The 27,128-nt window shown below is 43.3% G+C and overlaps 1 protein-coding gene across 6 annotated transcripts in view; it reads left to right on the forward strand.

Annotated features, from left to right (window-relative positions):
• Positions 1-27,128, forward strand: part of LOC136751371 (CRACD-like protein) — a 46,913-nt gene that overhangs the window by 16,325 nt on the left and 3,460 nt on the right. For 2 of the 6 annotated variants that reach the window (XM_066706942.1, XM_066706943.1), the window contains exons 3-11: positions 4,641-4,717; positions 5,071-5,242; positions 5,489-5,624; positions 6,163-6,324; positions 8,176-8,244; positions 11,021-11,221; positions 11,959-13,516; positions 16,481-16,516; positions 25,847-26,031. In XM_066706942.1, the coding sequence (XP_066563039.1) occupies positions 4,669-4,717; positions 5,071-5,242; positions 5,489-5,624; positions 6,163-6,324; positions 8,176-8,244; positions 11,021-11,221; positions 11,959-13,516; positions 16,481-16,516; positions 25,847-26,031 (2,568 nt within the window). In that variant the 5' untranslated portion in view covers positions 4,641-4,668. Of the gene's footprint in view, positions 1-555; positions 784-4,640; positions 4,718-5,070; positions 5,243-5,488; positions 5,625-6,162; positions 6,325-8,175; positions 8,245-11,020; positions 11,222-11,958; positions 13,517-16,480; positions 16,517-25,846; positions 26,032-27,128 lie in introns of those variants that run through there. The other 4 variants (XM_066706939.1, XM_066706938.1, XM_066706941.1 and 1 more) reach the window with 4 other exon arrangements.

Below are 27,128 nucleotides of genomic sequence, written 5' to 3' on the forward strand. Positions count from 1 at the left end.
TTTAGGTGAGTGTATATGCATTGGTAAACTTTCAGGAACTCTTTATAAAAGTGTTGAAAATTTCCTACCCAGTTCACACCTTCTGCTTTCTAACCTTGATATAAAACTGCTACATTTTATGGTGACATTTCTGGTTTAAAAACAGGAGAGAGAGAAAGATAAGAGAATGTGCACTTTAAGGGCACAGGGTTGGATACTGGGTGCCTACAGGCTCGTTGGTGGGCTCGGTGCTTTCTGGCCACATTATGTTAAGCACTGCTGCTGCGTCACAGTGAAAAGGAATCCTTTCAGCTAGCGCTTGTTGCAAACTCAGTGAAAAACTATAGAGACCAGACGCGATGCAGGCTCACGTGACGGGCGGCAGCTTGCAGCATTGGCGAGATGGAAAGCGAGCCTGCTTACCAAACAGTGCTCGGTGAACTGTGCACTGCAGGACTCTAGCCAGGGAGTTGACATTTAAAAAGAAAAAAGGAAAAAGTCAGCTGTGCAAATAGCCTCTGGGAAATAGAGAGAGAGAGAGAGAGAGAGAGAGAGAGAAGGGGTAGAGGGCTTGCCTGCATTGCAATTCCCCAGCACTCCTTTGTCTTTGGGCACAGCTTCAGGAGAGTGCCCTACTTTGAGCACTACTTCCAGATTGGCATGCTGGGATAGGTGTACGCCTGTCAGCCAGCTCAGAACAGAGATAACCTTGCAAATCAGACTGGCCGTCTAGAGGAACCGCGTGTGCAGAATGACAAGGGAGCTGCAGGAGGATTCTTGGGCTGGGAGTGCGTGCCACTGCAGGTGAGAGCCTTCTCAAGAAGAGAAAGTGACTCTGGGGGGAATATAAGGAGATAAGGGGAGGGTGTGGATAATTTAAGGATGTAAAAGGCACAGCATTGGTGATCTTTTGTCGAGTTTGATACTACAGAATTCTTTGAGAGATTTGAGAGTGTAGGAGACTCTGACAGGGGCTAAAATGCATTGGTGACATTAGGTGGCATTGTTTTTTTGCATAGTGTATTCACTTGAGTGCTTGCTTTTATCACCGTTTTTCTCATTTGGTTGAACTAAATGTAATGCTGATACTTTGCCCTTTATCTCCCTAGAAAACATTTGTGATTAGAAATGGATGGATTAAATCCAGCTCAGCAACCAATGGCTACACAAAATTCCTGCTTATATTTATTTTGTTACTAAACTTACTTGTCTAAATTGTGCTCTACTGATGTTCTTTACATACTTTTTTTTTAATTATTATTATTTTTTTTACTTAACATAAATTACAAGAAAAAGTGTTATTTTTGTAGGTCAAAAAAAGGTTTCCAGGAAATCAATGGTCTTTGAGATATTCACCACCTTTGACCAACAGATTAAATGATGCAATGCGAGTCATATACAAGAGCTGCAATGGTATTTGCTAACTGTGCAGCGCCTAGAACTAATGCATCGGGTGAACACACACGGTTCTTATTACGGATGCGGAAATGACGACCTACAAACTAGAATTGAAAAGCCACAAATCTCCAATGAGATGCAACGATCAAAACTTTGTACATGGTAATGTGAGTTCTAAACAAGGTAGACCTACAGAAGATCTAGGGAGTGTCTAAACATGGCTGTCTCTGGAATATTACACATTGAGATGTTACAAGCAGTCAGTCTTGGCTGGGCATTGGTAAGGTAGTGCCACTTAGGTCTTGGTGTTGCCACGCAATGTTGTTTGAGGGTGGCTATATGTTTTTTAATTGTTTTATTATTGGATTCATTCATTTATTTGGTGGATGCTACTGTCTATGGCCAGTCAACAAAACATCAACATTATAAAGTTAAAGGACACCTTGAGTACTTACTGAAGTGTAGATATCCTATCCAAGCATTATAATCCGCTCAGTTCACTGAGACACTGTCTTCACAAATTGACCGAATGGGACAAAACCAATGAGTGGATTGCATCAGAGATTGTGCGCTGTATAGATATTGCTTTTTGTGCAGGGACATCGTGACCTCCAGCACAGTATGAAATCAGACCCAAGTCCAGCCATGGGGATTGACATTGGTGTGGGAAGTACAGAGAGAGGCTGGGGTCTTCAGGTCCCAGCATGGGGAAGCCCTGGATTAAATTGCTGAGGCTGACGCACAGTTGTGCCCACACAGCTCTATTGGTACCTGTAAGAGCCTAGGAGCCCTGCTGTGTGTGTGGATGTCAGCGGGGCTGCGCTAAAGCATTACGTGAGGAGTTTTACTGAAAGGCTGAAAAGTACAAAAGAATGGAATGTCCTTGCTTCCTACAATGGAATCTGCTGGGATATTATGTGAATTCCTGTGCAAAGCGCTTAGCTGCTGCAAAAAGATTTTCTACTGCCCAGAGCATCAGGCAGAACCACTGCAGAAAGCTCTGATAGCAGCCGTTTTTTTTTTTCACAGGCCTTCAACTTGAGCTGTTGCAATGAATGCATCCTTTGAAATCTTTATTGTTCCTTCTGCCCCCTCCCAACACAAAAGCTTTTAAATAAATAAATAAGAAGGCCTGCATTCACAAAATCAACCCACACTCTCCGACAATACCATTCTGTGCTTAATGAGGCACTCATTGTAGTCTTTGCAGCCCTACCTTGCTTCTGTCATTTGTTGCAGGTGTGCAGAACCAGGTGTCAGTGTCACTGATGGAGACTATATGGAGCACAGGTTTCTTTTCTTTATCTGTCTGACAGGTGGCTGGTACCTGTGTTGCAATTGCATAAGGCTGCTGTTCATTAGCAGTTGAGTTATTAGCCACAGGATGACATCTCAGACCCACAAGAATTATGGTGTAGTGTGCTGTCCTTTTGTTGTCTTCTCTGAACTATAAAGAGAGTCTGTATCTATTCAACCTACTATACCCTGATACTCCCCTTTTTTTTTCTGCCTCTCTCTGTAGTTCTCTCTGTCTCCTGGGCAGTGCCGTGCCCATATGTTGTAGACACACACTCCTATGCTATTCCTTTTTTCATGCACGAGAGTGGATATTTTTTATGCTCTTCAAACTGATTTGATAGAAATGTAATTCAGATTTGTTCAGGAATCGTTTCCCCATTTCGATTCTTTATTGGATTTGACCAAACACTTCTTCATTTTTGATCAAAGTAATAATCATTAACTTTTACATATCTTTTTATTGTAGTTTTTTGTAGTTTGCCAGTAGAAATATAACTACCATATTGTGTCTGTTTATGATACAGTCTTCAAGGACACAGCCTACAGAGCATTTTGACCATTAATGGGGAACACAGGGAGGCTGGAGGAGAAGACACATTCTCTGGCTTTTCTATTTCTATGAAGGTTTCTTATGTCTTATGTTTCTTATGTGCCAAACTGCAAGGCATCATTGTCCTTTAAGATGACAAAAATGTGTTTCTGAATGTAAAACTTTTGAAAAAGTTTCAGAATGAGCATTTAGGAGCTCTGTGCTGAAAATGTCATTGATTAATTCTGCTGTTTTCCTGTGTGTTGGTGAGAATCTTGTGTGCCACCTTGTGTTGCCCTAGCACCGGTCACTTTGACTTCCCCTTGTCAGTCAGTCAGTCAATATTCAGTCAATTCCAGTATTCCCGATTATATGTTCATCATAGAGCATTTAACAGTTATATTTCCCCATGTGTTGCCATGGCATACAACTTTGTTTCGTGACAACCGTGACAACCCTTCTGCACTTCTAGTCTGAAGTGTTTCACTCTGTCTTTAAGATTTTATATTACAGTCAATGGATACCCAGTTCCTTCTTAAAAATATGCCATGAGACTTATTCCTCATGCTGTCAGGATGCTAACCATTGAGAGGCAAAAGATAAGTATATTGCTTGAACAGAGCAGGAACATTTGGGGTAAGATAACAGCATTTTTTTCAGAAGCCCACGCACTTGCTGTTTAAACAGATCTCATACCTAGCAAGAAATCACAAATCCGAAGTGGCTGGATTTCAGCAGCTGTGGGAAAGAATAGACCCGAGTCTGTGTCTGATATCATCATTCAAGGCCCTAATAACATCACAAAAGCACTCTGGAGCTGTTGACCTCAGGCAGTCACGTGGGAATCTCCAGCACACCTGCACGAGAAGAACAGAAAGTGTACCTTGGGAGTGTAAAGGAGTGCAGATACTCACAGAGGATAAGCTGGAGCCAGACCACAGTGAGATGATTACAAATTAATAAGTGTTGTTTCATGTATTACTAATGGAAAACTTTGCAAGCCGCCAGTTAAAGACTTCAAGGCCGGGTCCGTTGTTCTCAGTTGATTTAGTCCTTGCATGAAGTTTGAGGGAGCTGTAGATCATCTGTCAGGAAATGGTTTGTGGATATGGATTAGACTTGGGTCATTACCATTGCTCATGACCTGTGTTGACCATTTGACAACATGACTGGTCTGCCTTATGTGGCCTATGCATGATCCTGCCTCTTGCTCACACTGTTAGAATTGCCTTTGACTGGCTGTGAGAGGCCTCAGAGAAATAAAATAGCAAGTCAATGCTCACAATGCCTTCTTAATCTTCAGCTTCTCCACTGGATTAAGATTATGATGATACTTGACCACATTTGCTCAGGATTTTAAACTGCTTTCTTTATAATGGTGCGGCCAGCTGTGTAAAATCTGTCCTCAGCATTTCTTGCTGTCTGCTTGTTACAGTAATCACCGCGTTGTGGCCGCGGAGCTGATGGAGCCAAAAATGGAGGAAGCCGAGGGAGGCAGTGAAGATATCACTGGTAGGTATTTACCCTCATTACATCCTTATTTAGATCTACAAAAAATGCTATGGTAATCTGTAGATATAGTCATTATCTTTTTCAACTACAACATATCATTTGCATGCAGTATCTGGACATGAGCTATATTTATGAAACGGTTATTGTAGCCTGTCATTGGTTAAACTACATTATGTGATCGTGCTGGGATAATAATGTGTGGTTTGAGTTATTGACATCACACTACGGATATAACTGCACACCATAACTCAGTAGACCTCCATCACAAGCTGGCTGGGTAAGACACTCACAGTCCACTGATATATAGAGCTTTTACACTGCCCTCTGCTATGTCTTTCTTTTTTTAACTTCAGGGAAGAAGAAGTCAAGGTTCAAGTCGTTTAAGATCCGGCTGTTTGGGAAGAGGAAGAGGAAGGAGGGTGGGACCTCAGCCTCCAAGAGCAGCTTGAAGCAGAGCCAGTCCTCCAGTGATGTCACTGCCCCTGAATCCTTGAGAGCAAATTATGACTCGGAAGAGGAATTTGGGTAACTGTCTCCTCTTAATTCTGGGTGTTTAGAAGTACTGTAGGATCACCACCTATCGTTTATATATTTGTTATTATTTGTTTTTTAATTCTTTGGCCCATGGACACATTGTCCACATTCCAGCATAATTATTTAAAGCATAAAGATTTCTACCCCTTACCTGTGTAGGGTGTCACTGTGCTACTGTGCATGAGTGAATGATGACAGATTTGTTGTCCCTTGGCTATTGTGTTTCATGTTCTCCAGGTATCCTCAAGGTGTCCTGGCCTCTCGGGCACTGTCCCATGACAGCATCTTCATTGCAGAGAGCTCCCAGACTTCCCCAGGACCAGCCCGGGTCCTGTCGCAGGAGAACGTGCATGGCAGGATCAAAGCTCTGCAGGTGCACAAAAGCACTACCGCACCACACTGGACTGTGTAGCCCGGTGGTCTCAAACCCTGGTCCTAGAGATCCCCTATCCAGCAGGTTTTTGTGGTCACCCTTCTGTCATCAATATATAAACACCTGGAAATATATCATGCTGAACAATTAAGCAGGTGGTTTGGTAATTTCAGTCATTTAAAGACCATTGGAGCATTCATCTGAATACCTTCATCTTTTCAAGGCAATACCCTTAGTTGGGTTGCTTAATTGATTAATAACTCCCATCTGTTCCCAGTATTTATAAATTGGTATAAATTAAGGTGACTTATAAGATTAAGTGGATTGGGGCTGTCCAGGACCAGTGTTGGAGGTCACTAGTGTAGCCAATCAGCAAATCATCACTGTACTGTAAAACCAATTGGCCAATAAGCCAATCCGCATTGCACTGTATAGCCAATCAGCTAAACGGGTACCCTGGCCTACACACTGTGCCTGGGTAACTCCTTTGCCCCTGGAGGAGCGCCAGTCTTGAGGGCCTCTCCCTGTCTCCTTGTAGTTGAAGCTGCAGCAGAACATCCGCCTGGGCCCCCCGCCGCTGGTGATCCCCAGCAAGAGGAGCGAGGATGCAGGGGCCAGCTCTGAAGATGATGGACTGCCCCGGAGCCCCCCCGAGATCTCGCCCCTGCACGACAGCCTGGTGCGGGTCTCGACCTCCCGGGTAAACCCCGTCTCCCACCCCAGCCTGGTTTCCACTGCCCTGGGACACACTGCAGCCTGTTCACGCACTCTGCTTAGCAGGGGGGCGATGAGGTGAAGGGTGCATTCGAAAGCCTAATAATTTCAGACCACAGTCAGATTCCATGTGACCAGGTTGCCCTGAGTTATCGGAAACACCAAAGAGATGAGAGATACTCGGCTTTAAGAAAATTCTCTTTATTTCTTATATATGTACATCATTTTTTTTAAATAATTATCTGCACAATTGCATTTAAATACTATCTTGATGTTAAGAGAGACAGAATAGGGATATATTTTATTTCATGTGCACAATAAAACACATATTTTGCAATAAATATGCCACTCTAATTTGAAGCCTACCAATAAACTTGCTGAAACAGCTTTGTTTATAGTTAGAATGTAGCCAGATGCCAAATTCCAACCCGGAATGATTAGTGCAGCCCAAGTAACAAATTTGCTCTGCCATAAGGCTGGTTTCCTTATGCTGGGGTGGTTGTTACCTTCATCCATATCTAGGGGAGTGACATCACCATTATAGACTCATACAGCGAGGGCAAAAATACAAAACCTCTGCTGCATGACACCTCACAGTCCCAGCTTGGGTCCTAGGCCACTGTAAACCAGGTTTTCTGACAGCTATCCTCACATATCTGCTAGTATAGCCAGAGAGTATGCTGTCCTGGTCTGTGTGTGCCTGAAGGTTACAGTCTGAAGAATGGTTTGCCTGGTGTCTTCCAGCAACCGCCCAGTTCAGTGATTTGCATGTCAAGTGAGGGGTTGTCTGTTGTGAATGATATATATGTATGTGTTTTATATGTGTGTCTTGAGGATTGAATATGGAATGATGTCAATAATGCTGTGTTGAAATATATTAACCAAAGGTTTAATATAGGTTTAATATATTAACAATTAATATTAAATTAAAGAAAGGCTTTGTTTTAATGATCCTAAACAGCATCAAGATCTGAAATACTGACACTGTTAAATGACAATCAATTAGGTCTTGTTTTTCATGCATCCGGCATGCATTTTCCCTCTTTAAAACAATGCTGAGAAGGTAGAAATGTAATTGTGTTTTAGGAACAGTAGTGAGGTTGCTAAATCATGCCCCTGGATGCCTCTGACTAAACCCTTTCATTGTTTATCATGCATGCTTGCTGGGAGCCTCTTCAGTAACTGTCAGTCTTGGCTGTTGTGTTTTTTTTTTCTTTCTTTAATTACTCTGGCTCACTGAGGACATGTCAAATATAGAAACCCTTGTATTACATTTCTCATAGTCCCTGTCAGTCACCTTGATAAAGCATCAGCCAAACAAATAAATGAATACGTCCGTAATCACAGAACAGTTGTTTAAAGAACCGATGTTATACTTCCTGCTAAAGCTGGTTCACTATCGAGAATATAGAAAGAGAAATTACTTGGTACTTAAACATCTGAAGGAGTATAAAGGGATATAGCACTTTGTCATTTCTGTATTCAGGATAATTTATCTGGAAACCAGGTTGGCAATGATTTGTATGGTTTGAAAAACACTTCTAAAACCCTTAAAATCCCATCTGTTTTAAAAATGTTTTCTTTCCATGGATTCTTGGTCCATTAAGACAGAAGCTGTAGGCAATATTATTGTTTTCAGATTTTACTCATTTTGATTTAATTGCTATTAATGCATTTTGAATCTGATTGTAAATCTTTCAGGTGATCTGGAGTGAAGTTTCTTGTATTTCTTCTGATGTCATTGGTCCTCAGTGTGCCACTGTAGAGTGTGTGCTGTTAACCCTGTTCTTCCCATTTGCAATGTGTGACTGAACCTGTTCCTAATTCCATCCCACAGTTCACTGATACTTACAGGCACCATAGCTCTTTGAGTTTAGCTGGGACAGGCAGCGAAGAGGAGGAGCAGGTAATTCTCACCAATGTTCCTTACACATGCAAACAGAACAAGTCACTAAGAAAAACTGTCAGACTGTGGTCAGAGATGGGTTCTTGAACTGATTAGCTTTCCTTAGAGGCTATTAATTGGCCTGGCTGTCCTAGGAAGAGCTGAGAGATGCATATTAAGGTGATGCATATTAAACCTGTACAGCCACATTTTGAACATATTCCTTTTTTAAGAGTGGCTATAATTTGTGCATCAACAAATCAAATTGTAGGCACTTGAGGCCATTGCACACTGGATCTGTGTGGATTTTTACATGTGTGGTAAGAGAACCAAACTGATTCCGTAATTGTCATACAAGGGTGATACGTACATTTTGGATTTTTTTTGCTCTGATTTTATGTACATTAAAAATTACATTGACCAATTAAAAAACGACTTGGAAAACCCGTGGATTGATGCAGTTTCTTGGTGTCCACCATGGCTCTTGAAATCCATTATTTGCATGTTTGCATTAATAGATGCTAAGTTATTGCGATTCAGATATTGAGAAAGAATAGCTCAATTTTGTGATACTGAAGATTGGAAGCAAGTTAAGGTTCAGGCATTAAGACAAGGCCCATATCATACCACGTATGTATCTCACTTCCTGCCCCAGGAATAAATATAGGAAATGTGCCCTTCCTTCCCAGCAGCCACTGCTTTGCATCTCCCCATTCACCAACCCCCACCAACTACCTTCCCTTGACCGTTGAAAAGTTTCAACTGGTTTAAGCTTTATATTTATCCTTTCTATCTTTCGAGAGATCTGTTACTTTCTGGACTTTTGCAAGTTTAATATTATTGTATTTTGTAGAGTTTGATGGTAGATACTGGATAGTAGTTTTTTAAACTGGAAACTACATAAGTTATGTTTCTCCTATAACAAATTTGTATACAGTCATTTGTCTACCGTTGATTGTGTGTATACAAGTACTTAACTCACTTCACTGTCCCTGTGCTGTGTACTCCTCATTGTGATATCAGACAGATCATTTTAATTTGCTTATTGTTTTTCATATCTTATCTGCCTTTTCCTGGTCTAGCTTATGGTACATTAGATCCTCTGTATGGTGGCGCCAATAATGAATGTCTCATCCCTTTGAATCTAATTTTACTCTGTAGATAATAATTATGAAATGTATAAATATTTCCTTCAACCCCTTTGATGAAATGACTTTCCAGTTAAGCTCAGATTATCTATGTCAATATGCATGTAGATTGTAATTAATCTTTTATGGAACCTAAAATATATGAAGGAGGTTTAACTTTTGGCTCTTCTATTAAGGAGTACAAAGAAAACTTGAATTAATACCATGGGGGGAAATATTTTCAGAAATCGGTATTATCACAAGTAGTATGACGTTTTATTTTATTTTTGTAGATCTGGGAAGCAGTTTATCGAAATCATAAGTAATCAAAAGGTGGAAATTAGATTGAGTGTTTCTGGCCACTGTTCCTTATCAGTAGCAGTACATTAAAAGGTTTATAAAGTGACAAACCATGTTTTCAAGTCAAAAATTATCAGTATTTATTACCAGCTGTATGTGCCAAGTCAGGATTTCTCTGAAGTATCAAGGAAGTCGCTGCCGTTTTACCAACCTAATCTCATTTACTGATAACTGCACCACCACCTCCGGAGCAGAAAGAAGTAGAAATGTGCCTCCTAATAGGACTGAGGCCAGCAGAACATGTCTCATTTAATCCCTTCTGTGAGGGGTTGATTTATTAAAGAATAAAACAGAAAACCAGTTAAAGGCTTCCTTAGTCGGGCAGAAAAACTGAGCTAGCTTCTGACTTGGCTTCAGACAGTCTATCGGATTGGTTAGGTTGTTCCGTGACTTTTTGTGAGTCTCATGTATACATCACGGATCATATAGGAGATATTTTCCTTCAAACCTATATTACCACGGGCATGAAAGCATACAGTAGCAGGGTCTTGCAAGTTAAAATCTTCTTTTTATTTTTTGTAAGAATCTGACAGCCACTGTAATTAGGTTTAGACAAATGTAGACACTTCATATAGATATGCTGACATATGATTATGATGGTTATTGTTAACCCCTATTCATAATATCTTCACAAGCTTCAAAACGGCACAATGTTCAAACAAATTTCAAACATCTTTAGCAAACTTTTATTAGGTCTTGTCTGTGTGTGTGTGTGTGTGTGTGTGTGTGTATATATATATATATATATATATATATATATATATATATATATATATATATATATATATATATATATATATATATTGTAACATCTTGGGGGTTATGGCCACAGCAAGACTGAAACAAAGTGCAACAAACTTTCTGCATGACTAAAAGACCTAGGCCCCTTATCGAGGATTCAGGTTCACTACACTACCCCCCCAGTAATTACAGTGCAGCCTCATGCTTGTTTCCTATCTCCTTACTCCAGTGGCGCTTATATATATATATATTTCCTAATATATATTGTGTTTCTGATACTTACCTTGATGTCCTTTAAGAGAAAGTTGAAATACAGCAGCACAAATATTAATGATGCTCTGAAAATCATTACATAAAAAAAATCTAATTAACCTTCACAATGCTTGTGTCTTTCTAACATGACACAATGGAACTAAAAATGGGGAACATACCATGTGCTAATTGTTGATAATGTGTCTTACAAGTATTAATCGAGATGTTCAGCCTAGCGGTGGTCAGCTGTCATGGACAGGGAGCTGTACTGAGGTGGTCACCCAGAGCTCTTTGTTGTTTCTGCTGTTATCTCACAGGACTCCTCCCAGCCACCGTCCCGCCCCCTCTCCCCAGTGTACAGACCTTCGCCCAAGTCCGCCAGTCCCCTGTCCCCCAGTGCTGACTTCAGCTCCCCGCCTCAGCTCACCACATGCCTGGACAACTCGGCTGCCCGTCACCGGCTGTCTGTCAAACCCAGAAAACAGAGAGCCAGTGCCAGAGGGAGGAGGCCCACCCCGGTAAGATCAGGACCCAAGAGCTGCAGCGCAGCAGGTGTACCACATATCATTAAGACACTGACCACTCATCAAATAGCTCGTATGATGAACTGATGAGATGAAAAGCAGAAATGCTGGTTTGAAGATACTCTGAGGTCAGCAGTTGGCCTCATTGGCCTGATTAATCAACATGAGGCTGCTCAATTAGTCTAGTGCCTGTCTGAGGCAGGCCTCTACATTTGGAATCATATCCCAATGCAATTGTACAGCAGTGATGTACAACCTCAGTCCTTTAAGACCACTGAAAGCTACTCTTGTGTCTTTGAGACAATCTCCTGTAACATCAAGTTGCTATTGTTCAGTGTTTTAATATTAAATTATCCTAAAAGGTTTATTTTCATAACAAGGAACTGAAGTAAGATTCCACTTATCAAAAAATGAAATATGTTAGACTGACCTGTGTATTGTTAATGGTATGAATGGAATACAGTGCTTTTAGGTATTGGTCTCCATGAATATGTTCATAATGGTGCTGTTTAAAGTTGTGATGTGATATATGTTAAAGATGGAGACCTACATGGTTTAAGTACCAGACCACTTCACAGAGTGTCTGAAGCCCAATTTGTTCAGCAATTGTAAAAGTGTGTAATGTGGAGTTTTCACTCACAGGGAAAGTGTGACCAGAGGAGTCAATTGGGTTTGTTTTGTGTTGTGCATTCCCATAAGGTGACTGACTCTGGATGTGTCCATTTCTCCAGAGCACACGTCGACCACGCTCTGAAAGCTTGAACGATTTGGACTTCACACTCCTGGAGAATGAAGAGGAGGAGGAGCAGGAGGTCCCCCAGGAGATAATAAGATGCTACTCCTACTCCAGTCAGGTGTCAGTCTCTGGGCCAGAGAGTGCTCAGGTCACCAAGAGCTCAGGTGCTCTGGTCCATGCCTCTGAAACGCAGAATTGGAACAAGCCAAGCACAGAGCCTAATGATGTCAGTGTTCCCTCATCGCCTCCTCCCTCAGATTCCTGCACCGCTGGTCTTCTCTCTGGTCAGCCAGCAGCAGAGACACAGAATTCAACTGCAGTACAAGAGACAAACCCTGTGTCTGTTCTTGGGGAAGTTTTGGGAAAGCATGACCCCGCCACTGTAAAGCCTTCTAGCACACAAAAAATGCAGAGTAACGATTTATTGAGGGAGATCATTCATTCTGGACCACGTAGTCATAAAGAAAACACGCCAACTCAGAATTTTCAGACTTCAGATAATACTGCTGCAAAAGAACCTGTGGCGAAATCTGAAGTTTCAGAAGCTAACTCCTCCAACAGCAGTCTAGCCAAGAGCTCGCTCAATCTCAGCCATGGAGCACAAAGTGAGCCCTGTTCCAAAGAACAGCCTTCCAGTGCTCCTAGGCTGGTAAAAACCCTGCCTTCTGTTGACAGGGTGAGAACGGCTAGAGATTCTTCTCTGACAAAAAGTTCGGTAGCCATTCAGGGAGTTGCACAGGACAGCATATCTCCAGATCTTGCCCAAGTAACAGCATCAACGCCGGCAGAGGAGGAAGCAGTGCCTGCAGCCAAGGTCAACCTCAGGCATAATCCGTCATTCAAGAAAACCAATGGTGGATCGTTCCGCTTCTCCATTTCCTCTGCTTGGGACAGGCCGAGAGCCAGCAGCTTTGTGGCAGCCGAGCCTACCGAAGTAAAGACTGAAGAGGGGGTCCTGCCCAAGACCTCTTCATACCCTAAACTCAGCCCTGTGGCTAGAACAGAAGAAACCAAGCCAGAGCTTCAGCGCACACTGGTGGCCAATCAGCAAGAAAGAAGAAACACCCTGAGGAAACAGGACGAGACCCCCTCCAAAGCAGCCAAGGAGCTTTGTGAGAAGCTGGCGCCGGCCACCAGGCTCGGAGACCCCACTGGGTGTGAGCCGGTGGGCTTGGAGGATGACGTGGGTGAGAGGTCGCCATTCGGGGTGAAGTTGCGCTCTACTTCCCTGTCTCTGAGATACCGCATGGGCTCCCACCCTGACCTCAAGGTCAAGCGCCACAGTGCAGAGGTCTGCCCCGCTGCTCCCAACTCCCAAGACCTCATCCTGCTGCCGAGGGCTGGCAAATCAGACCAGGACAAGAACTGTGAATCTCCCGGGGGCTCCCTAAAAGATGAATGCAATGTCAAGGCCAAATCCACAGAGCAGCTTAATATCAAGCCCCCATTACCCAGGAAGCCCGCGGTGCAGAACACAAGCCCCCCCACTTCCTCCACTACAGCCAAGTCTCAGCCCAAGAACCCTGAAAGGCTGAGCTTCCACAAACTTGGCGGTAAGTCTTTCATGCTGTGAGGATGCTGTTTTTTTCTTTTGTTTTGTTGGAACTGCGTACCTGTAAAGTCATGCTTCCACAGTATATTGCCACCCTATTCCACATAACTGTTTTTGTTCCATCTACTAATGTCTAGACAGGTTAAAATTCCAACAGATCAGTCAGCAGCTAGTCAACACCCAACACTGATTTTCTTTTTTTCTCTGAACAACATAGTTTTGAATTTCCTGCATGTCCAAAACCTGATCACCCAGCACCGACTCACAGAAGCAATTAATGTGTCTGATACAAAGCCACGTAGGCCAATACCCTTTCTCAGTAAATTAAATAACTGGTAACAAGAGATTATTATACCACACATGTAATAGAGGAACTATAATTAAGTCCTGATGAATAGAGGCTCATAAGCACTGAGTGTGATTAAATCCACAGACCAAAAAACACAACATACTTGCTTGGGAGTCTTTCAAAACTGCACTCTGATTCAGGCAGTCCGATAGATAATTAACTGCATCTAATATGTATATCTAGTCTTCTCATAACTGCAGTAACATTCAATATCAGGAAGAGAACTAGGCTGTTGATTTTGAATATCTTCAGTTTCAGTGGAGTTGGTACAATGTGGCATATTATACCAGGGGATTTTCTGGTGCCTAATGAAGATGGGCTTGGCCAAGAGAAGCTTCTTGGCACAGAGTTTGGTTGGCACACCCAGATGGGCCCAGTTAGACCCCCCCCCTCTTCTTGGCACAGCACTCTCGCAGATCTTCGCCCAGGCAATGCCTGAACTGCCTACCCTTGCCAAACTTTCCCCCAGCCATTTACGGTGCTGTCACCCTGGACCTTTGTATCCATTTAGGGAGAATGTTTGACCCTGTGACACCTTTTTGATTTAAATCTATATGTATGTATCAAGAATCATAGTTGAATCAACTGTCTATTATTAGATAGGAATTTCACCTAACTTTGTTATACTGCATTCTTCAAGTACGCTTCCCATATTTAGCACTGTCACCAGCTGTGTAATCTGTGATCTATTCCTAACATATATATTTTTTTAATCCAATAAATACACTGCACAGAATGAAGAGATAAAGCAGAGATGAAGAGAGGGAATGCATGGAGATATTGGAAGCTGATTTCTAGTGCTTAGCAACAATCTGTTAGTGATCTGATAATGTGAACTATGCATACTGAGACTTTTCATTTATGTATTTATAAACTCAATTTGAAGGCTTTAGTAAATATGCATGGTGTACTTATGACCACTCCTTAGCTGCTCTAGGCTTGGTGCATTTACACTAGAATTTGATGACAATGGGGCTCATTAATGTAATGTATCAAAAAATATTTTGTTTGGAATGAAAGAATAGGTTTACTTTAGGTTTACAGCCTACGTCTGAGACTAGGATTTAAATGTTGGTGGTGTACTCCAGCCCGGGATGTGATTGGAATGGGGAGAAAGCAGCTGTCACTCAGCAGAGCAATGGAGACACCGGCACTTTCCGTATGGAGGAGACAGCTGTCACTCGGCTCAAGGCCAGTAGAAGAACACAAGCCCAGCCAATAGCGAGTGACTCAAGCAGTGCACATCAGGAAAGGAAAGCAAGCAACAACCAATCACAACTGGAAGAAGTGGGAGGAGGGGGGGAATCTATTCTAACTGGGAAAAGAAGTCAAATCAAATAAAAACAAGCTTGGGTGTCCATTAAATAGAACATGAAATTGATTTGTATCCCTTGAGCTTACCATGGCTCAGTGCATACAACTGCATGTAAACTGCAATCATAGATAGGAATCAATGAATAACCCCCCCAAACCAAAAACAAAATCTGTAATACCATAATAACAGCAGGAACTCGTTGCTGTGCTGCAACACTCCACTCACACAATCTCACAAAATCAGTACAGTACCTGCAGCTGTGTTCATTAACTGAGAAGATCTGAGCAACACCCATTAAAAGCTGCAGAATTAGAGAGAAAAATAATGTATTGTGTGTGTCAGTGACATTGGTAAGCAGGCGCTGCATTGAATCAGGAAAGAGTTTATTGAAGCTGGAAAGGCTTAATAGAATGAGTAGGTCAAATACACGGGTTGTTTGTAACCTTTAAATATTTCAATAAAGGGCAGCTCTGCTTTCTTGCAATAAAGGAACGGTGTCTCTGCCGCTTCTTCTCAATTCTCTGCCTGTTTCACAAGGATGCTTATCAAATGGGCTGTAGCACAGGGCCCTGACGCTAACGACTTACGTTTTCTTTTCCTCAGCTGTAAACTCAATGAGCTGGAACAAGAACAAGCAAGGGCTCCCCCTCGCAAGGCTTTTTAAACACACTGCATTGGGACCAGCATCTCTGGCAAAGTAGTGGTGTTGTTAAGAGTATGTTTTCAGAGGAAATCTTTCAATGAGCTTCATGCTGCTCTCGCTGCTGAGAGAAAGATAACAAAGATCTGGTTTCTGTATTGCCCAGAATGTACCGAAAAGTAAAGGATGATGCGTATACAAATTCCTCCTTATGCAATCTGATTTCAGCTGGATGGGGACGAGCTTTATGGAAATCCTGATGCTGTTTAGATTCTCAGTATGGCTGATCTGTACATCTGTGAACCCAAAGTATAAGCCTCTTACCTTGACATCTTGGCTGATTTAGCCACTGTGTCTGGCCTAACAAATAACAAAACTATTATTATTTATAGTTTTTGGTTTATGTAAGAAAAAGTATAGGACAACTTGTTAAGCTGTTCCTTAAACCATGTTATGTTGGAGTGCCACGACAAAACATGAACTTGGTATCAAGACCATTTACATCTCTTTGGTAAATCCATTTGGGTAGTCAAGGGATGAATGGAGGGTTTGTGTTTTGTTGATACCATCAGAAAATAGGCTTATTCTAGAGAAGGACTATAGAAAAGACTGTTACAGATCTCACCTTTATGCTTTACTGTGTTTTGTTTTTTCCATATAGATTTTGACCTGCAGATAGATCAGCCTGTTAATCCAGGTAAAACTTTTGTGGAGCAAACGACAATAATCACAGCTGAAATTAAGACTGAATGAAATCATGTCATGATCACGAGTAAATCAGTATAGATAATTTGGTCTAGAAAGGAAAGTGATTTGATTCCTCAGCCACAACCAATCGGCATGGTAATCAATCAGTCTCCCAGACTGTGCCGGCATCAAGTCTGATAAACCTTAATTGAATACCACAGATTCTTGAAATTCTGGCTGCAAAAACAATGGCTAAAACTGCAATTTAAAATTATGACGATTATGATTGTCTTTGTCTCTTGTACCGCAAGATCAGAACATTTCCCTGAGTTGCCTGTACTACAGTAATGCTCAGGAATAGTAAAGCGGTACTTGATCTAGACACCACTTTGTTTATCCGACATCATTCACCATACACATGAACTCTGAAATAAATTAGTGCAACATTTTCAAACACAATAACAGGTCCTAGTGTGCTAGTGAATATCATTTATTCCCATTTGTGTGTGTGTGTGTGTGCGTGTGTTATAGAAAAATGGCTTACAGAATTAAGTTCCATGGTTACCTCCCCCACCCCCTTAGAAATGAGACATCCTATCATTCTTGATGGAATGCAGGATGTTTGCAGGAAGCAGAGATTTGAAGGATTTTGCCTCCTTTGGTCCAGTGCCCTAAGATTAGCACCAGAAGGTCACAGCTATTGTTCTTTTCCCAGCCAATAGCACTCCTCATGTGCCAAGTACTCTGGTGTTTCACTCCCTTAGTAATTCCTCTGTTCTTAATCCTCTTTCTTGCATCACTCCTTCTAGTGTAATGTTGGCAAATCCCTTGGCAAAACATAGTAAGTGCAGATAAACAGTCACAAGACCCCTGTGGAGTGATAAAGATTGACCGTTCTACTCACACTTCTCTTTCGACACATTTTCTTATCAGTTGTTTGGAATGTAATCTCCTAAAGATTGGAAACAGGGCGTGTTTAAGATAAAGTAATACACTCTTATTTCTAAAAAGCAATGAGAGAGGGCACGCCCTAATCCACTGTTAATGGATATCTAAGTATAGATATGCCGTATGGCTTCAGAGTCACCAGACCACTTTTAGACAGGATGGGATATTCAAGATTACCTTGAAGCTGAAAGACCCTGACCATGAAAGGAAGCAGTACACCTTTGCTGAGCTGAGTGTGGTTGTTGAAATACCCTTACACAGCATGATGTGATTGAATGGATGGCTGATGAAATGTTTCTATTGTTATGCATTAATTTGTGTTAATTGTTTAATGTTATTCTCAGTTGTTAATATATTCAATTCACTTTTGTCTCCTGTATAACTAGTTATACATCCTAACTCTCATGATGACTCTCCTGATTAGATCTGTAACACTGAGCAGCTATCTGCTCAGCCTCAAGTCATGTGGGCTTTTCTGCTGAATAAACTTGGAATGTTGTTCTTAATTTCTGTAATATACACCGATCATTATGACCACCTGCCTAATATTGACCACCCCCTTTTACCGCCAAAAGAGCCCTGGCCTGTAGAGGCATGGACTCCACTAGACCTCTGAAGGTGTGCTGTGGTATCTGGCACCAAGATGTTAGCAGCAGATCCTTTAAGTCCTGTAAGTTGCGAGGTGGGGCCTCCATGGATCGGACTTGTTTGTCCAGCACATCCCACAGATGCTCGATTGGATTGAGATCTGGGGAATTTGGAGGCCAAGTCAACACCTTGAACTCGTGATTCTTCAGACCAGGCCACCTTCTTCCATTGGTCCATGGTCCAGTTCTGATGCTCACATGCCAATTGTAAGCGCTTTCGGCAGTGGACTGGAGTCAGCATAGGCACCCTGACTGGTCTGCGGCTACGCAACCTCATACGCAACAAAGTGCGATGCTCTGTGTGTTCTTACACCTTTTTATCAGAACCAGCATGAACTTTTTCAGCAATTTGAGCTACACTAGCTCATCTGTTGGATCAGACCACACGGGCCAGCCTTCGCTCCCCACGTGCATCAAATGAGACTTGGCCTGTTCACCGCTTTTCCTTCCTTGGACCACTTTTGATAGGTACTGACCACTGTAGACCGGGAACACCACACAAGAGCTGCAGTTTTGGAGATGCTCTGACCTAGTCGTCTAGCCATCACAATTTGGCCCTTGTCAAAGTCGCTCAGATCCTTACACTTGCCCATTTTTCCTGCTTCTAACACATCATATTTGAGGACAAAATGTTCACTTGCTGCCTAATATATCCCACCCACTGACAGGTGCCATGATAACGAGATTATCAGTGTTATTCACTTCACCTGTCAGTGGTCGTAATGTTATGGCTGATCGGTGTATATATCCATATATATGACAGATTATATGTCAAGTGAAAGCTCACAGCTCAGTCTGCAGAAATCAGTGAAAACTGGTCATGCCACAGGGCTGTACAGGGTGTGCACCTGACCTGTATACCTGTAATGTAGTGACTCAGGTATGAGGAATCCAGGTGCGGAGATAAGGGAGTCCAGGGACAGGAGACGGTCAATACTAGCAATAGGAATGTGCTGGAGGATCCGAAGGCGAGGTCGATAAGTCAAGCAAAGGTCAACGATGAGGCGAACAGGCTGGCAGGGAGAATCTGGGAATCGTAGGTCAAGGTACACAAAGAGGTCTAGAAACAGGCACTCAATAATCAAGTGGAAACACTGAGAATGGCAACTCAAGCGAAGACTAGACTTAGCAATGATTGGAGTGACCAAGGGGTTTATATACAGGTCAGGTGATGGAAGGTAATAGGTGCTGGGCTGTGCTGAGTGAATAGGAGCTGAGGGAGGTGAGAGAGAGTGCACTGGGGTTTGATGAATGTGGCATGACATGGTTAGAACTCTGGTGATGATGACCTCTGTTGGCAAGATGGAGAAGTGCGGGGGGAAACCATGACGGAACCCAACCCCCCCCAACACGTGGCAACGCGGGTGGGGCGCTGGAGCCGATGGGTGAGCCCTGTGAAAATCACTGGTCCAGGACATCGGAGGCAGGAACCCATGACCATTCCTCGGGACCATATCCCTCCTAATCCATGAGGTACTGCAGGCCAGTCTGGCAGCAACAAGAGGCAAGAAGAGTCGGAATCGTATACACACAACCGTCATCGAGCAGTAAAGGAGGAGGAGGATGCAACAAGGAAGATGGCTGAGGAACTGTCAGCGTGTCAGAGGTGAGATAAGGACCGGGCACCACAGGTAAGAGCAGGGAGACATGAAAAGTCAGGGAGATGCGATATGAGCTGCAGCTGTAAGTGGTAGGCAACAGGGTTGATTTCATGGAGGATTTTGAAGGGGCTGATGAACCGTGGACTGAGTTTGCGACAGGAGACTGAGACAGATGTCATTAGTGGAGACCCAAACCTTTCCAGGAAGATAGAGGGGAGCCTTGTGATGCCGACGATCCACCTTCAGCTTTTGACGGTGCACCACCTGTTGGAGATGGACATGTGCAGCTTGCCAGACCTCATCACTCTTGTTAAACCAGTCAGTCACAGCAGGAACATGAAGCATTGGCTGACCCAGGGAAGAAAGGAGGCTGGTACCCAAGAACGCACTGGAAGGGCATGAGACTGTTAGAGGAGCTGGTGAGGGAGTTCTGTGCGTATTCAGCCCATAGCAAATAGCGACTCCAATCTGTTTGGGACGAACTGCAGTACGACCTCAAGAACCTGTCAATTTCTTGATTGAGTCTCTCAGTCTGGCCACTGGATTGCGTATGGTAACCCAAAGCAAAGCTGATGTTCTCGTGCAGGGATTTGAAGAAGGCGTTCCACACCCACGAGGTGAACTGAGAACCGCGGTCCGTGACGATGTCCTCCAGTATTCCGTATGTGCAAAACACGTGATTGAAAAGGAACTTTGCTGTCTCCAGGGTGGTGGGAAGTCCTTTCAATGGGATGAGGCAGCATGCTTTGGAAAAGTGGTCCACTGCAACCAGAATGGTGGTATAGCCTTGTGATTTGGGAAGATCCTTGTCAAAGTCAATGGCTATGTGAGATCATGGTCGAGATGGAGTGGGAAGTGGTTCCAGGTGACCCGCTGGTGGTTGCAGTCTTCGACTGTGCACACGTAGGACAGGCTGCAATGAACTGTGCGACTTCTTGCGATAGTGCTGGCCACCAGAATTGGATGTCCGGATGCCGGAGAAGAGTGTACCCAGTGTAGTAATTGTGGACGTACAGAAGCGGGGACATAGGTCTGGCTCGGAGAGGCGTTGGGTCGGTGGACAGTGCCTTCTGGATCTGTGCCATGATGTCCCATCGTATTGGTGCTTCAAGACAAGCTGGTGAGAGTATGGGATCTGTGGAAACAGAGACATTGTCAGCGCTGAATAGTCGGGATAAAGCATCTGCCTTGATGTTTTTGGAGCCCGGACGGTAGGTGAGAGTAAAGTTGAATCTGGTAAAGAAGAGTGCCCATCGTGCTTGTCTAGTATTGAGTCTCTTAGCAGATCGTATGTACTCCAGATTGCGGTGGTCTGTGACAACATGGAAGGGGTGGTGAGCGCCCTCCAGCCAGTGTTGCCACTACTAGAACGCCAGTTTAATGGCCAGTAATTCTTGGTTCCCGATGTCATAATTCCTCTCGGCGGAGGACAATTTTCTGGAGAAAAAAGTATATGGAAAGAGTTTCAGAGGTTGGCCATGGCATTGCGATAACACTGCCCCAACTCCGTGGCAGCACGGGGTCTGAGTGCTTTAAGATGGGTGCCGTGGTGAAGAGGGTCTTCAGATGTGTGAAGGCTGCTGACGTGGTGGATGTCCAGACCAGGCTGCGAGTGGCACCTTTGGGAAGGGATGTAGGGGGAGCAGCAACTGAAGTGACGAATGAACCTCCTATAAAAGTTTGCAAAGCCCAGGAAAGTTGAATCTCCTTTACCTTGCAACGTTGGGGCCGGTCTGTGACAGCCTGCACTTTCCGGAGATCCATATGCACCCCTTCAGCATCGATGACGTAACCCAGGAAAGTGACCTGGTCACAGTGGTACTTGCACTTTTCTCCCTTCACGTACAGTCTATTCTGCAGAAGGCTGCGCAAAACCTGTCAAACATGAGACATGCGAAGAAAAGATAGGGGAAAAAAAAAGAATATCATCAATGTAAACAATAACAAAACTGTCAAGATATTCCCTCAGAACATTGTTGAGAAAAGCTTGACACGGAGGGGGCATTGGCCAAACCGAAGGGCATAACCAGGTATTCATAATGTCCACTGCTTGTCAAAAAGGCAGTTTTCCACTCATCCCCCTTACGGACTTGAATCAGGCACTGCGAAGATCCAGTTTGGTAAAAAAAAGCATGTGCTGCTGACTATTTCCAGCGGAGCTGGCACCAGGGGAAGAGGATCTCTCTATTTAATGGTGATGTTGTTCAGACCCCAGTAATCAATGCAGGGTCACAATCCTCCATCCTTCTTAGACACTAAGAAAAAACTGGCAGCAGCAGGAGAGTTGGATGGATGCATGATTCCCAGCTGTAAGGCTTCCTGAATGCATTTGTCCATTGCTTTGGACTCTGGAATAGACAGGGGATATATGCATCCTCTGGGTGCGGCTGACCCTGGCAGCAATTCAATGGCACAGTCTCCTTGTCTGTGAGGTGGTAAACAAGCCACTGTGGATTTATTGAAGACTGCTGAGAAGTCTTTGTATTCAGAAGGACAGATGAAAGGTGAAGACAGGAGAGGACTTTCAATGTGCGTGGCTCCATATAGGATAGATCTGGCATCTGGAAAAGCAAGGTGATCCCTACTTGATGATTTCGCCATTGGCCCCAGAAATGGTTGGATTGTGTTGGGTTAACCAAGGGAGTCCCAAAATGAACTCAGCACCGGGGGAATCAATTACGAGAAACAATATCTCCTCTAGATGAAGGACTAAGATTTGCATAGTGAGGGACTTGGTTTGGTGAGAAACACGGCTGGAACCTATTGGTTGATTATTTACAGCCTTGACATGGAGTGGAGGTATGCAGGGGATGAGGGGAATGCCTAGTTTCTCTATCGTCGTTTGGTGAATGAAGTTGCCGGCAGATCCCGAGTCTATTAAAGCAGATACAGACACAGTGTTATTATCCCACCTGAGCTCGGCATGGCTCTCACTTTGAGCCATTGTAAAAATCGGACACTGTCAGGTACTCACTGAGGAAGTGAAAGGTGAGCCGGGGTGAACAGGGCAGGCGTTGCGGAAATGTCCTTCATGGCCACAATAAAAACTCTGACGTTGGTTGACTCTCCTCTGGTGTTCCGTGGTCGTCAGTTGAGTGCATCTCAGTTGCATCGGCTCATCATGATCTGGGCTGGACTGTGGCCTGGTGGATAGAAAGGGTGGTGGTTGGACGTCTCCTTCTGGCCCAGAGGAGATTATCTAGACTAAAGGCCAGCTGTATTCCTCGAGACCTAGGTCTTCATCCCTACAGACTAGTTCAGACTGCAATTCTGTGTGCAGTCCACTTCTGAATGCAACCAGAAAGGCGCTCTCATTCCATCCGCTGTCTGCAGCCAAGGTACGGAATTGTAGGGCATAATCGGCTGGTGAGGAAGTGCCCTGTTTGAGTGTATATAGATGTTCACCTGCACCCATTCCCTCTGCCGGGTGGTTAAACATGTCCTTGAAATGGGACAGGAACACCCTCAGGGAGCACGTGACAGCACCTCGCTGATTCCACACCACAGACGCATTTCAAAGCCTTCCTGGTCAAGAGGGTGATGATGAAGGCTATTCTGGCAGCATCGTCTGGGAAGGCGGAGGGTTGATTTGCAAAATACAATGAACATTGCAGTAGAAACCCTTCACATTTATCCGGATTGACATCAAATTTCTCTGGAGTTGCAAGGTGTACAGACCGGGTTTCTATAGCAGGAGCAGCAGCCTCAGGTGCAACCGCAGCAACAACAGCGGCAGGGGTTGAAGTGACAGGTGCAGCAGGCGGAGAGGCTGAAGCTGGGCTTGAAACAGACGATTCAAATTGTCTGCGATTTGTTGCAGTTTACTGTCATGCTCGGTCAGACGGGCTTCCTGAGAAGTTCCGATTTCTCCACTGCATCCATGTTGAGGCTAAGTCTACTGTAACATAGTGACTCAGGTATGAGGAACCCAGGGGCAGAGATAAGGAAGTCCAGGGACAGGCGAGGGTCAATACTGGCAAAAGCAATGTCCAGGAGGATCTAAAGGGGAGGTAAGCAAGGGTCAACGATGAGGTGAACAGGCTGGTAAGGACAATCTGGAAATCGTAGGTCAAGGTACACAAGGAGGTCAAGGAACAGGCAATCAATAATGAATTAGCAACACTGAGAATGGCAACTCAAGAGAAGACTAGACTTAGCAATGATTGGAGTGACCAAGGGGTTTATATACAGGTCAGGTGACGGAAGTTAATAGGTGCTGGGCTGTGCTGAGTGAATAGGAGCTGAGGGAGGTGAGATAGAGAGTGCATTGGGGTTTGAGGAATGTGGCATGACATGGTTAGAACTCTGGTGACAATGACCTCTGTTGGCGAGTTGGAGAAGTGTGGGAGGGGAAACCATGACAATACCATTGATGCCTCTCTGCTGGATATGATTAGGAAAAATGCCTTTTTTGTAATATTTACAGATTGCTGCCTCCTACAGAACTTTAAGCTAAATAACAAACACAAAGAGAGTCGTCCTAAACTGGAAGTCCATATATTTGTGCCACTGCTGAAATGTAAGGATGATTTAAGGAACAATGTGACAGCTGGCAGATTTACCCAGCAAGACCTGATCATTCATCTATATCAGGGGTGTCAGACTCCAGTCCCAGGGACGCACAGTGTCTGCTGGTTTTTGTTCCGACAGGAGATCACAGTTACTTAATGAATGTAATTATTTACTCTGGTAGGATAATCTAAAACTTACATATTTTTTCATAGATTATCGATGATTCAGAACTTTGAACCCACAGAACATTTCAGAGTCTGAAGAGAAGTGTTAAATTCATCTAGCTATTTCTTTAAGTAGACCAATTAATTAGCCAAGATCTGGGCTTGAACAAAACCAAGGAGACACAGTGGCCCCCACAGGACTGGAGTCTGACACCCCTGATCTAGATTTAGGAAATCGAACACCTTCCATGCTCACAACTGGCTTTGCTGTTGTGTTCTTGTGTGATTGACAGGAAAGGGTTCTACTTGTGAGAGCAGCCTAAAACAAGATCCCCTCACTCTGCTGTTGGATAGGAGACACACACAGAAGATGTGTAGATGTTATAAAGAATAAGCTGAGACCATTTCTGATGCTCCAATGAATCCACTGACTTCTAACTGGATACATTTCCCAGCCTCCACTTGGTCTCTCCCAGGGATTCATTACCATTAATAATTAGGAAATCAGTAGAGGATTTTATCTACAGCAATTTACAGAGATTAGGGGATAAACTATGCTTCAGCAACACTGCAGCAGAGTTGCAACAGGACTATTTATTACTATTAAAAAGACCTGACTATATGTGTATCTACTGAGCAGTTAAATAGAATCAAATATACAGACATTCCCATGAATGTCAGATACTGTGAAATTAGCAGGGTGGTCATTTTAATAAACTATTCATTTAGCAGATACAATTTATCCAAAGTGATTTACCAAGACTAGATGCATGAAGCTATATCCACTGCCAGACAAATAAGCATTGCCTTCATTTATCTGTTCAACCCACCCTTGTGTTTCTCATTCAGTCATCCTGAAATTGATCTTTAAAATTGCAATAGGTCTGAGAAAATGGGGAGAAGGTTTGGAACTCGAGAGATGAGCTTTGAAAATTGCCCAGTAAATTCCTGGAAAAAGTGATGATCCTGAATTTGCAGGTTGTGTATAAGATGTTATACCCAGCAGTGTACACACACACACAGGTAGATGTTGCTGTGTGCAATCAGTCAAAGAAATGCTATTTGATGCAGTTGGTGTTTCCACTTTTTCAAGTCTTTCTTAGCTTCACCTCAATATATTTTATTTTTGGAACTGTTTCATGTGATTGAGGGGGGATTTTCTAGTGTAACAGAGTTTAATTGGTTGATTAATACATCAATTGTTGTTTACAATTATCAGTTTAACCCCCAGCAAGCAGAGGTCATCTGAGACTAAATGCACTAGTACCTCCTAGTACACAACTTATTTTTCTTGTAACAGCTCTACAGTTGGAACACCAATGGAAACTGAAGATATTTTCAGCCCTCTGGGAATTGAAACTAAGACCCCTAACTAACTCTTACAGGTTGATTATTTTGCTCAGCGGGAATGTTGCTATGTATACCTTTCCAGGGAGTGTGTAACTGACACCTGGTCTTCTCCCCACAGAGATAGGAATTCTTACCAAGAGTGTGGCTGATGCTGGGAAGGAGAGCGACTCTTCTGGCGGGCCAGCATGGATTACAATGGCCAGGCAGAGACAGAGAGGCTTCCAGCAGCACTACAACAACAAAGAAGACACAGATCCAGTGCCAGAGGGCCAGACAGACAGACTGAACCATGGAGAGCACAAGGTAAGCACTGGCGCCACAGTAAATGCCATTAGTGATGCTTCCTTGTAGCTCAGCCAATGATATTTGATTAAGCAGCCCAACCATCCCCCTGGAAACCAAGATGAATCTTCATAGCAGTGGTCTGAGTGGCAATCTTCATAGTAGTGCAGCTGAAAAGGGGCCATTTAGACATACTGGGTAAGGAGGAGAAAAAGAAGGCAAAATGTTCACAAGGGATCATTTGGATATGTTATGATATATTCAGATAGTAAGACATATATATATATAGCTAGCTAGATAGAATAGATGATAGTCTGACAGATAGGCACATCCAAACAGAGAAATAGACAAAGTCAGACAGTCATATGTGTAGATAGATAGAGAAGATTTCAGAATACACATTAAATGTATCAAAAATAAAAACAATGCCAGCATTTTTATTTCAGCTTTATTCATTCCACAGCACTATACTGACGTTAAGAGACTTTCAACATTGTTTAAAAATGAAACTCTTCTTACCAATTAAATTAACAAAACAATTCTAACTATAGAGCTGTAGAGCTATTTATGTGTTTCTATGTTCTTTAAAAGTCTCCTCCCTGATCCTAAGACAGAAAAACAGAAACGAGAAAAATACCTTTGAGACGTTCAATTAGATCATGCTTCACTGAATACCATCAGTTGACGGTAATCTCTGTAGAGGTTAAGTGTGGATGGATGCATCGAGGTGTGTGATGTTAAAAAATAATTCAGATCCCATCGGTATGAGCTACACTTTCACTCTGTCTGTACAGAACTGAGACCAGCTGTTGCATGAACCCACAATTCAGGGACTCTCTATCCACATCCTCCCACTGCCTTCTCCTACCTCTTCCCTCTCTCTCAGTGCCTTCTTGCCTTTCTTCCCCTGCCTCCACATATCCTTCCACATAGACAGGAAGAAGTTGCCTCCATGCCATTTTTTCTTCTCCTCCCTGGAGAGGTTGGTGAAGAGTTGGCATTCGAGCTATGCCAATTAACACTGGTAATGCAGATAGTTACTGATCAATCAATCAATTTAATATAGTGCCCTTTACAAAAGAATTGCCACACAGAGTGCTTTATAGGGAATTTATTCC

This window comes from Amia ocellicauda, chromosome 6 (genome assembly GCF_036373705.1).
Source record: "Amia ocellicauda isolate fAmiCal2 chromosome 6, fAmiCal2.hap1, whole genome shotgun sequence".
Taxonomy (NCBI): Eukaryota; Metazoa; Chordata; class Actinopteri; order Amiiformes; family Amiidae; genus Amia; species Amia ocellicauda.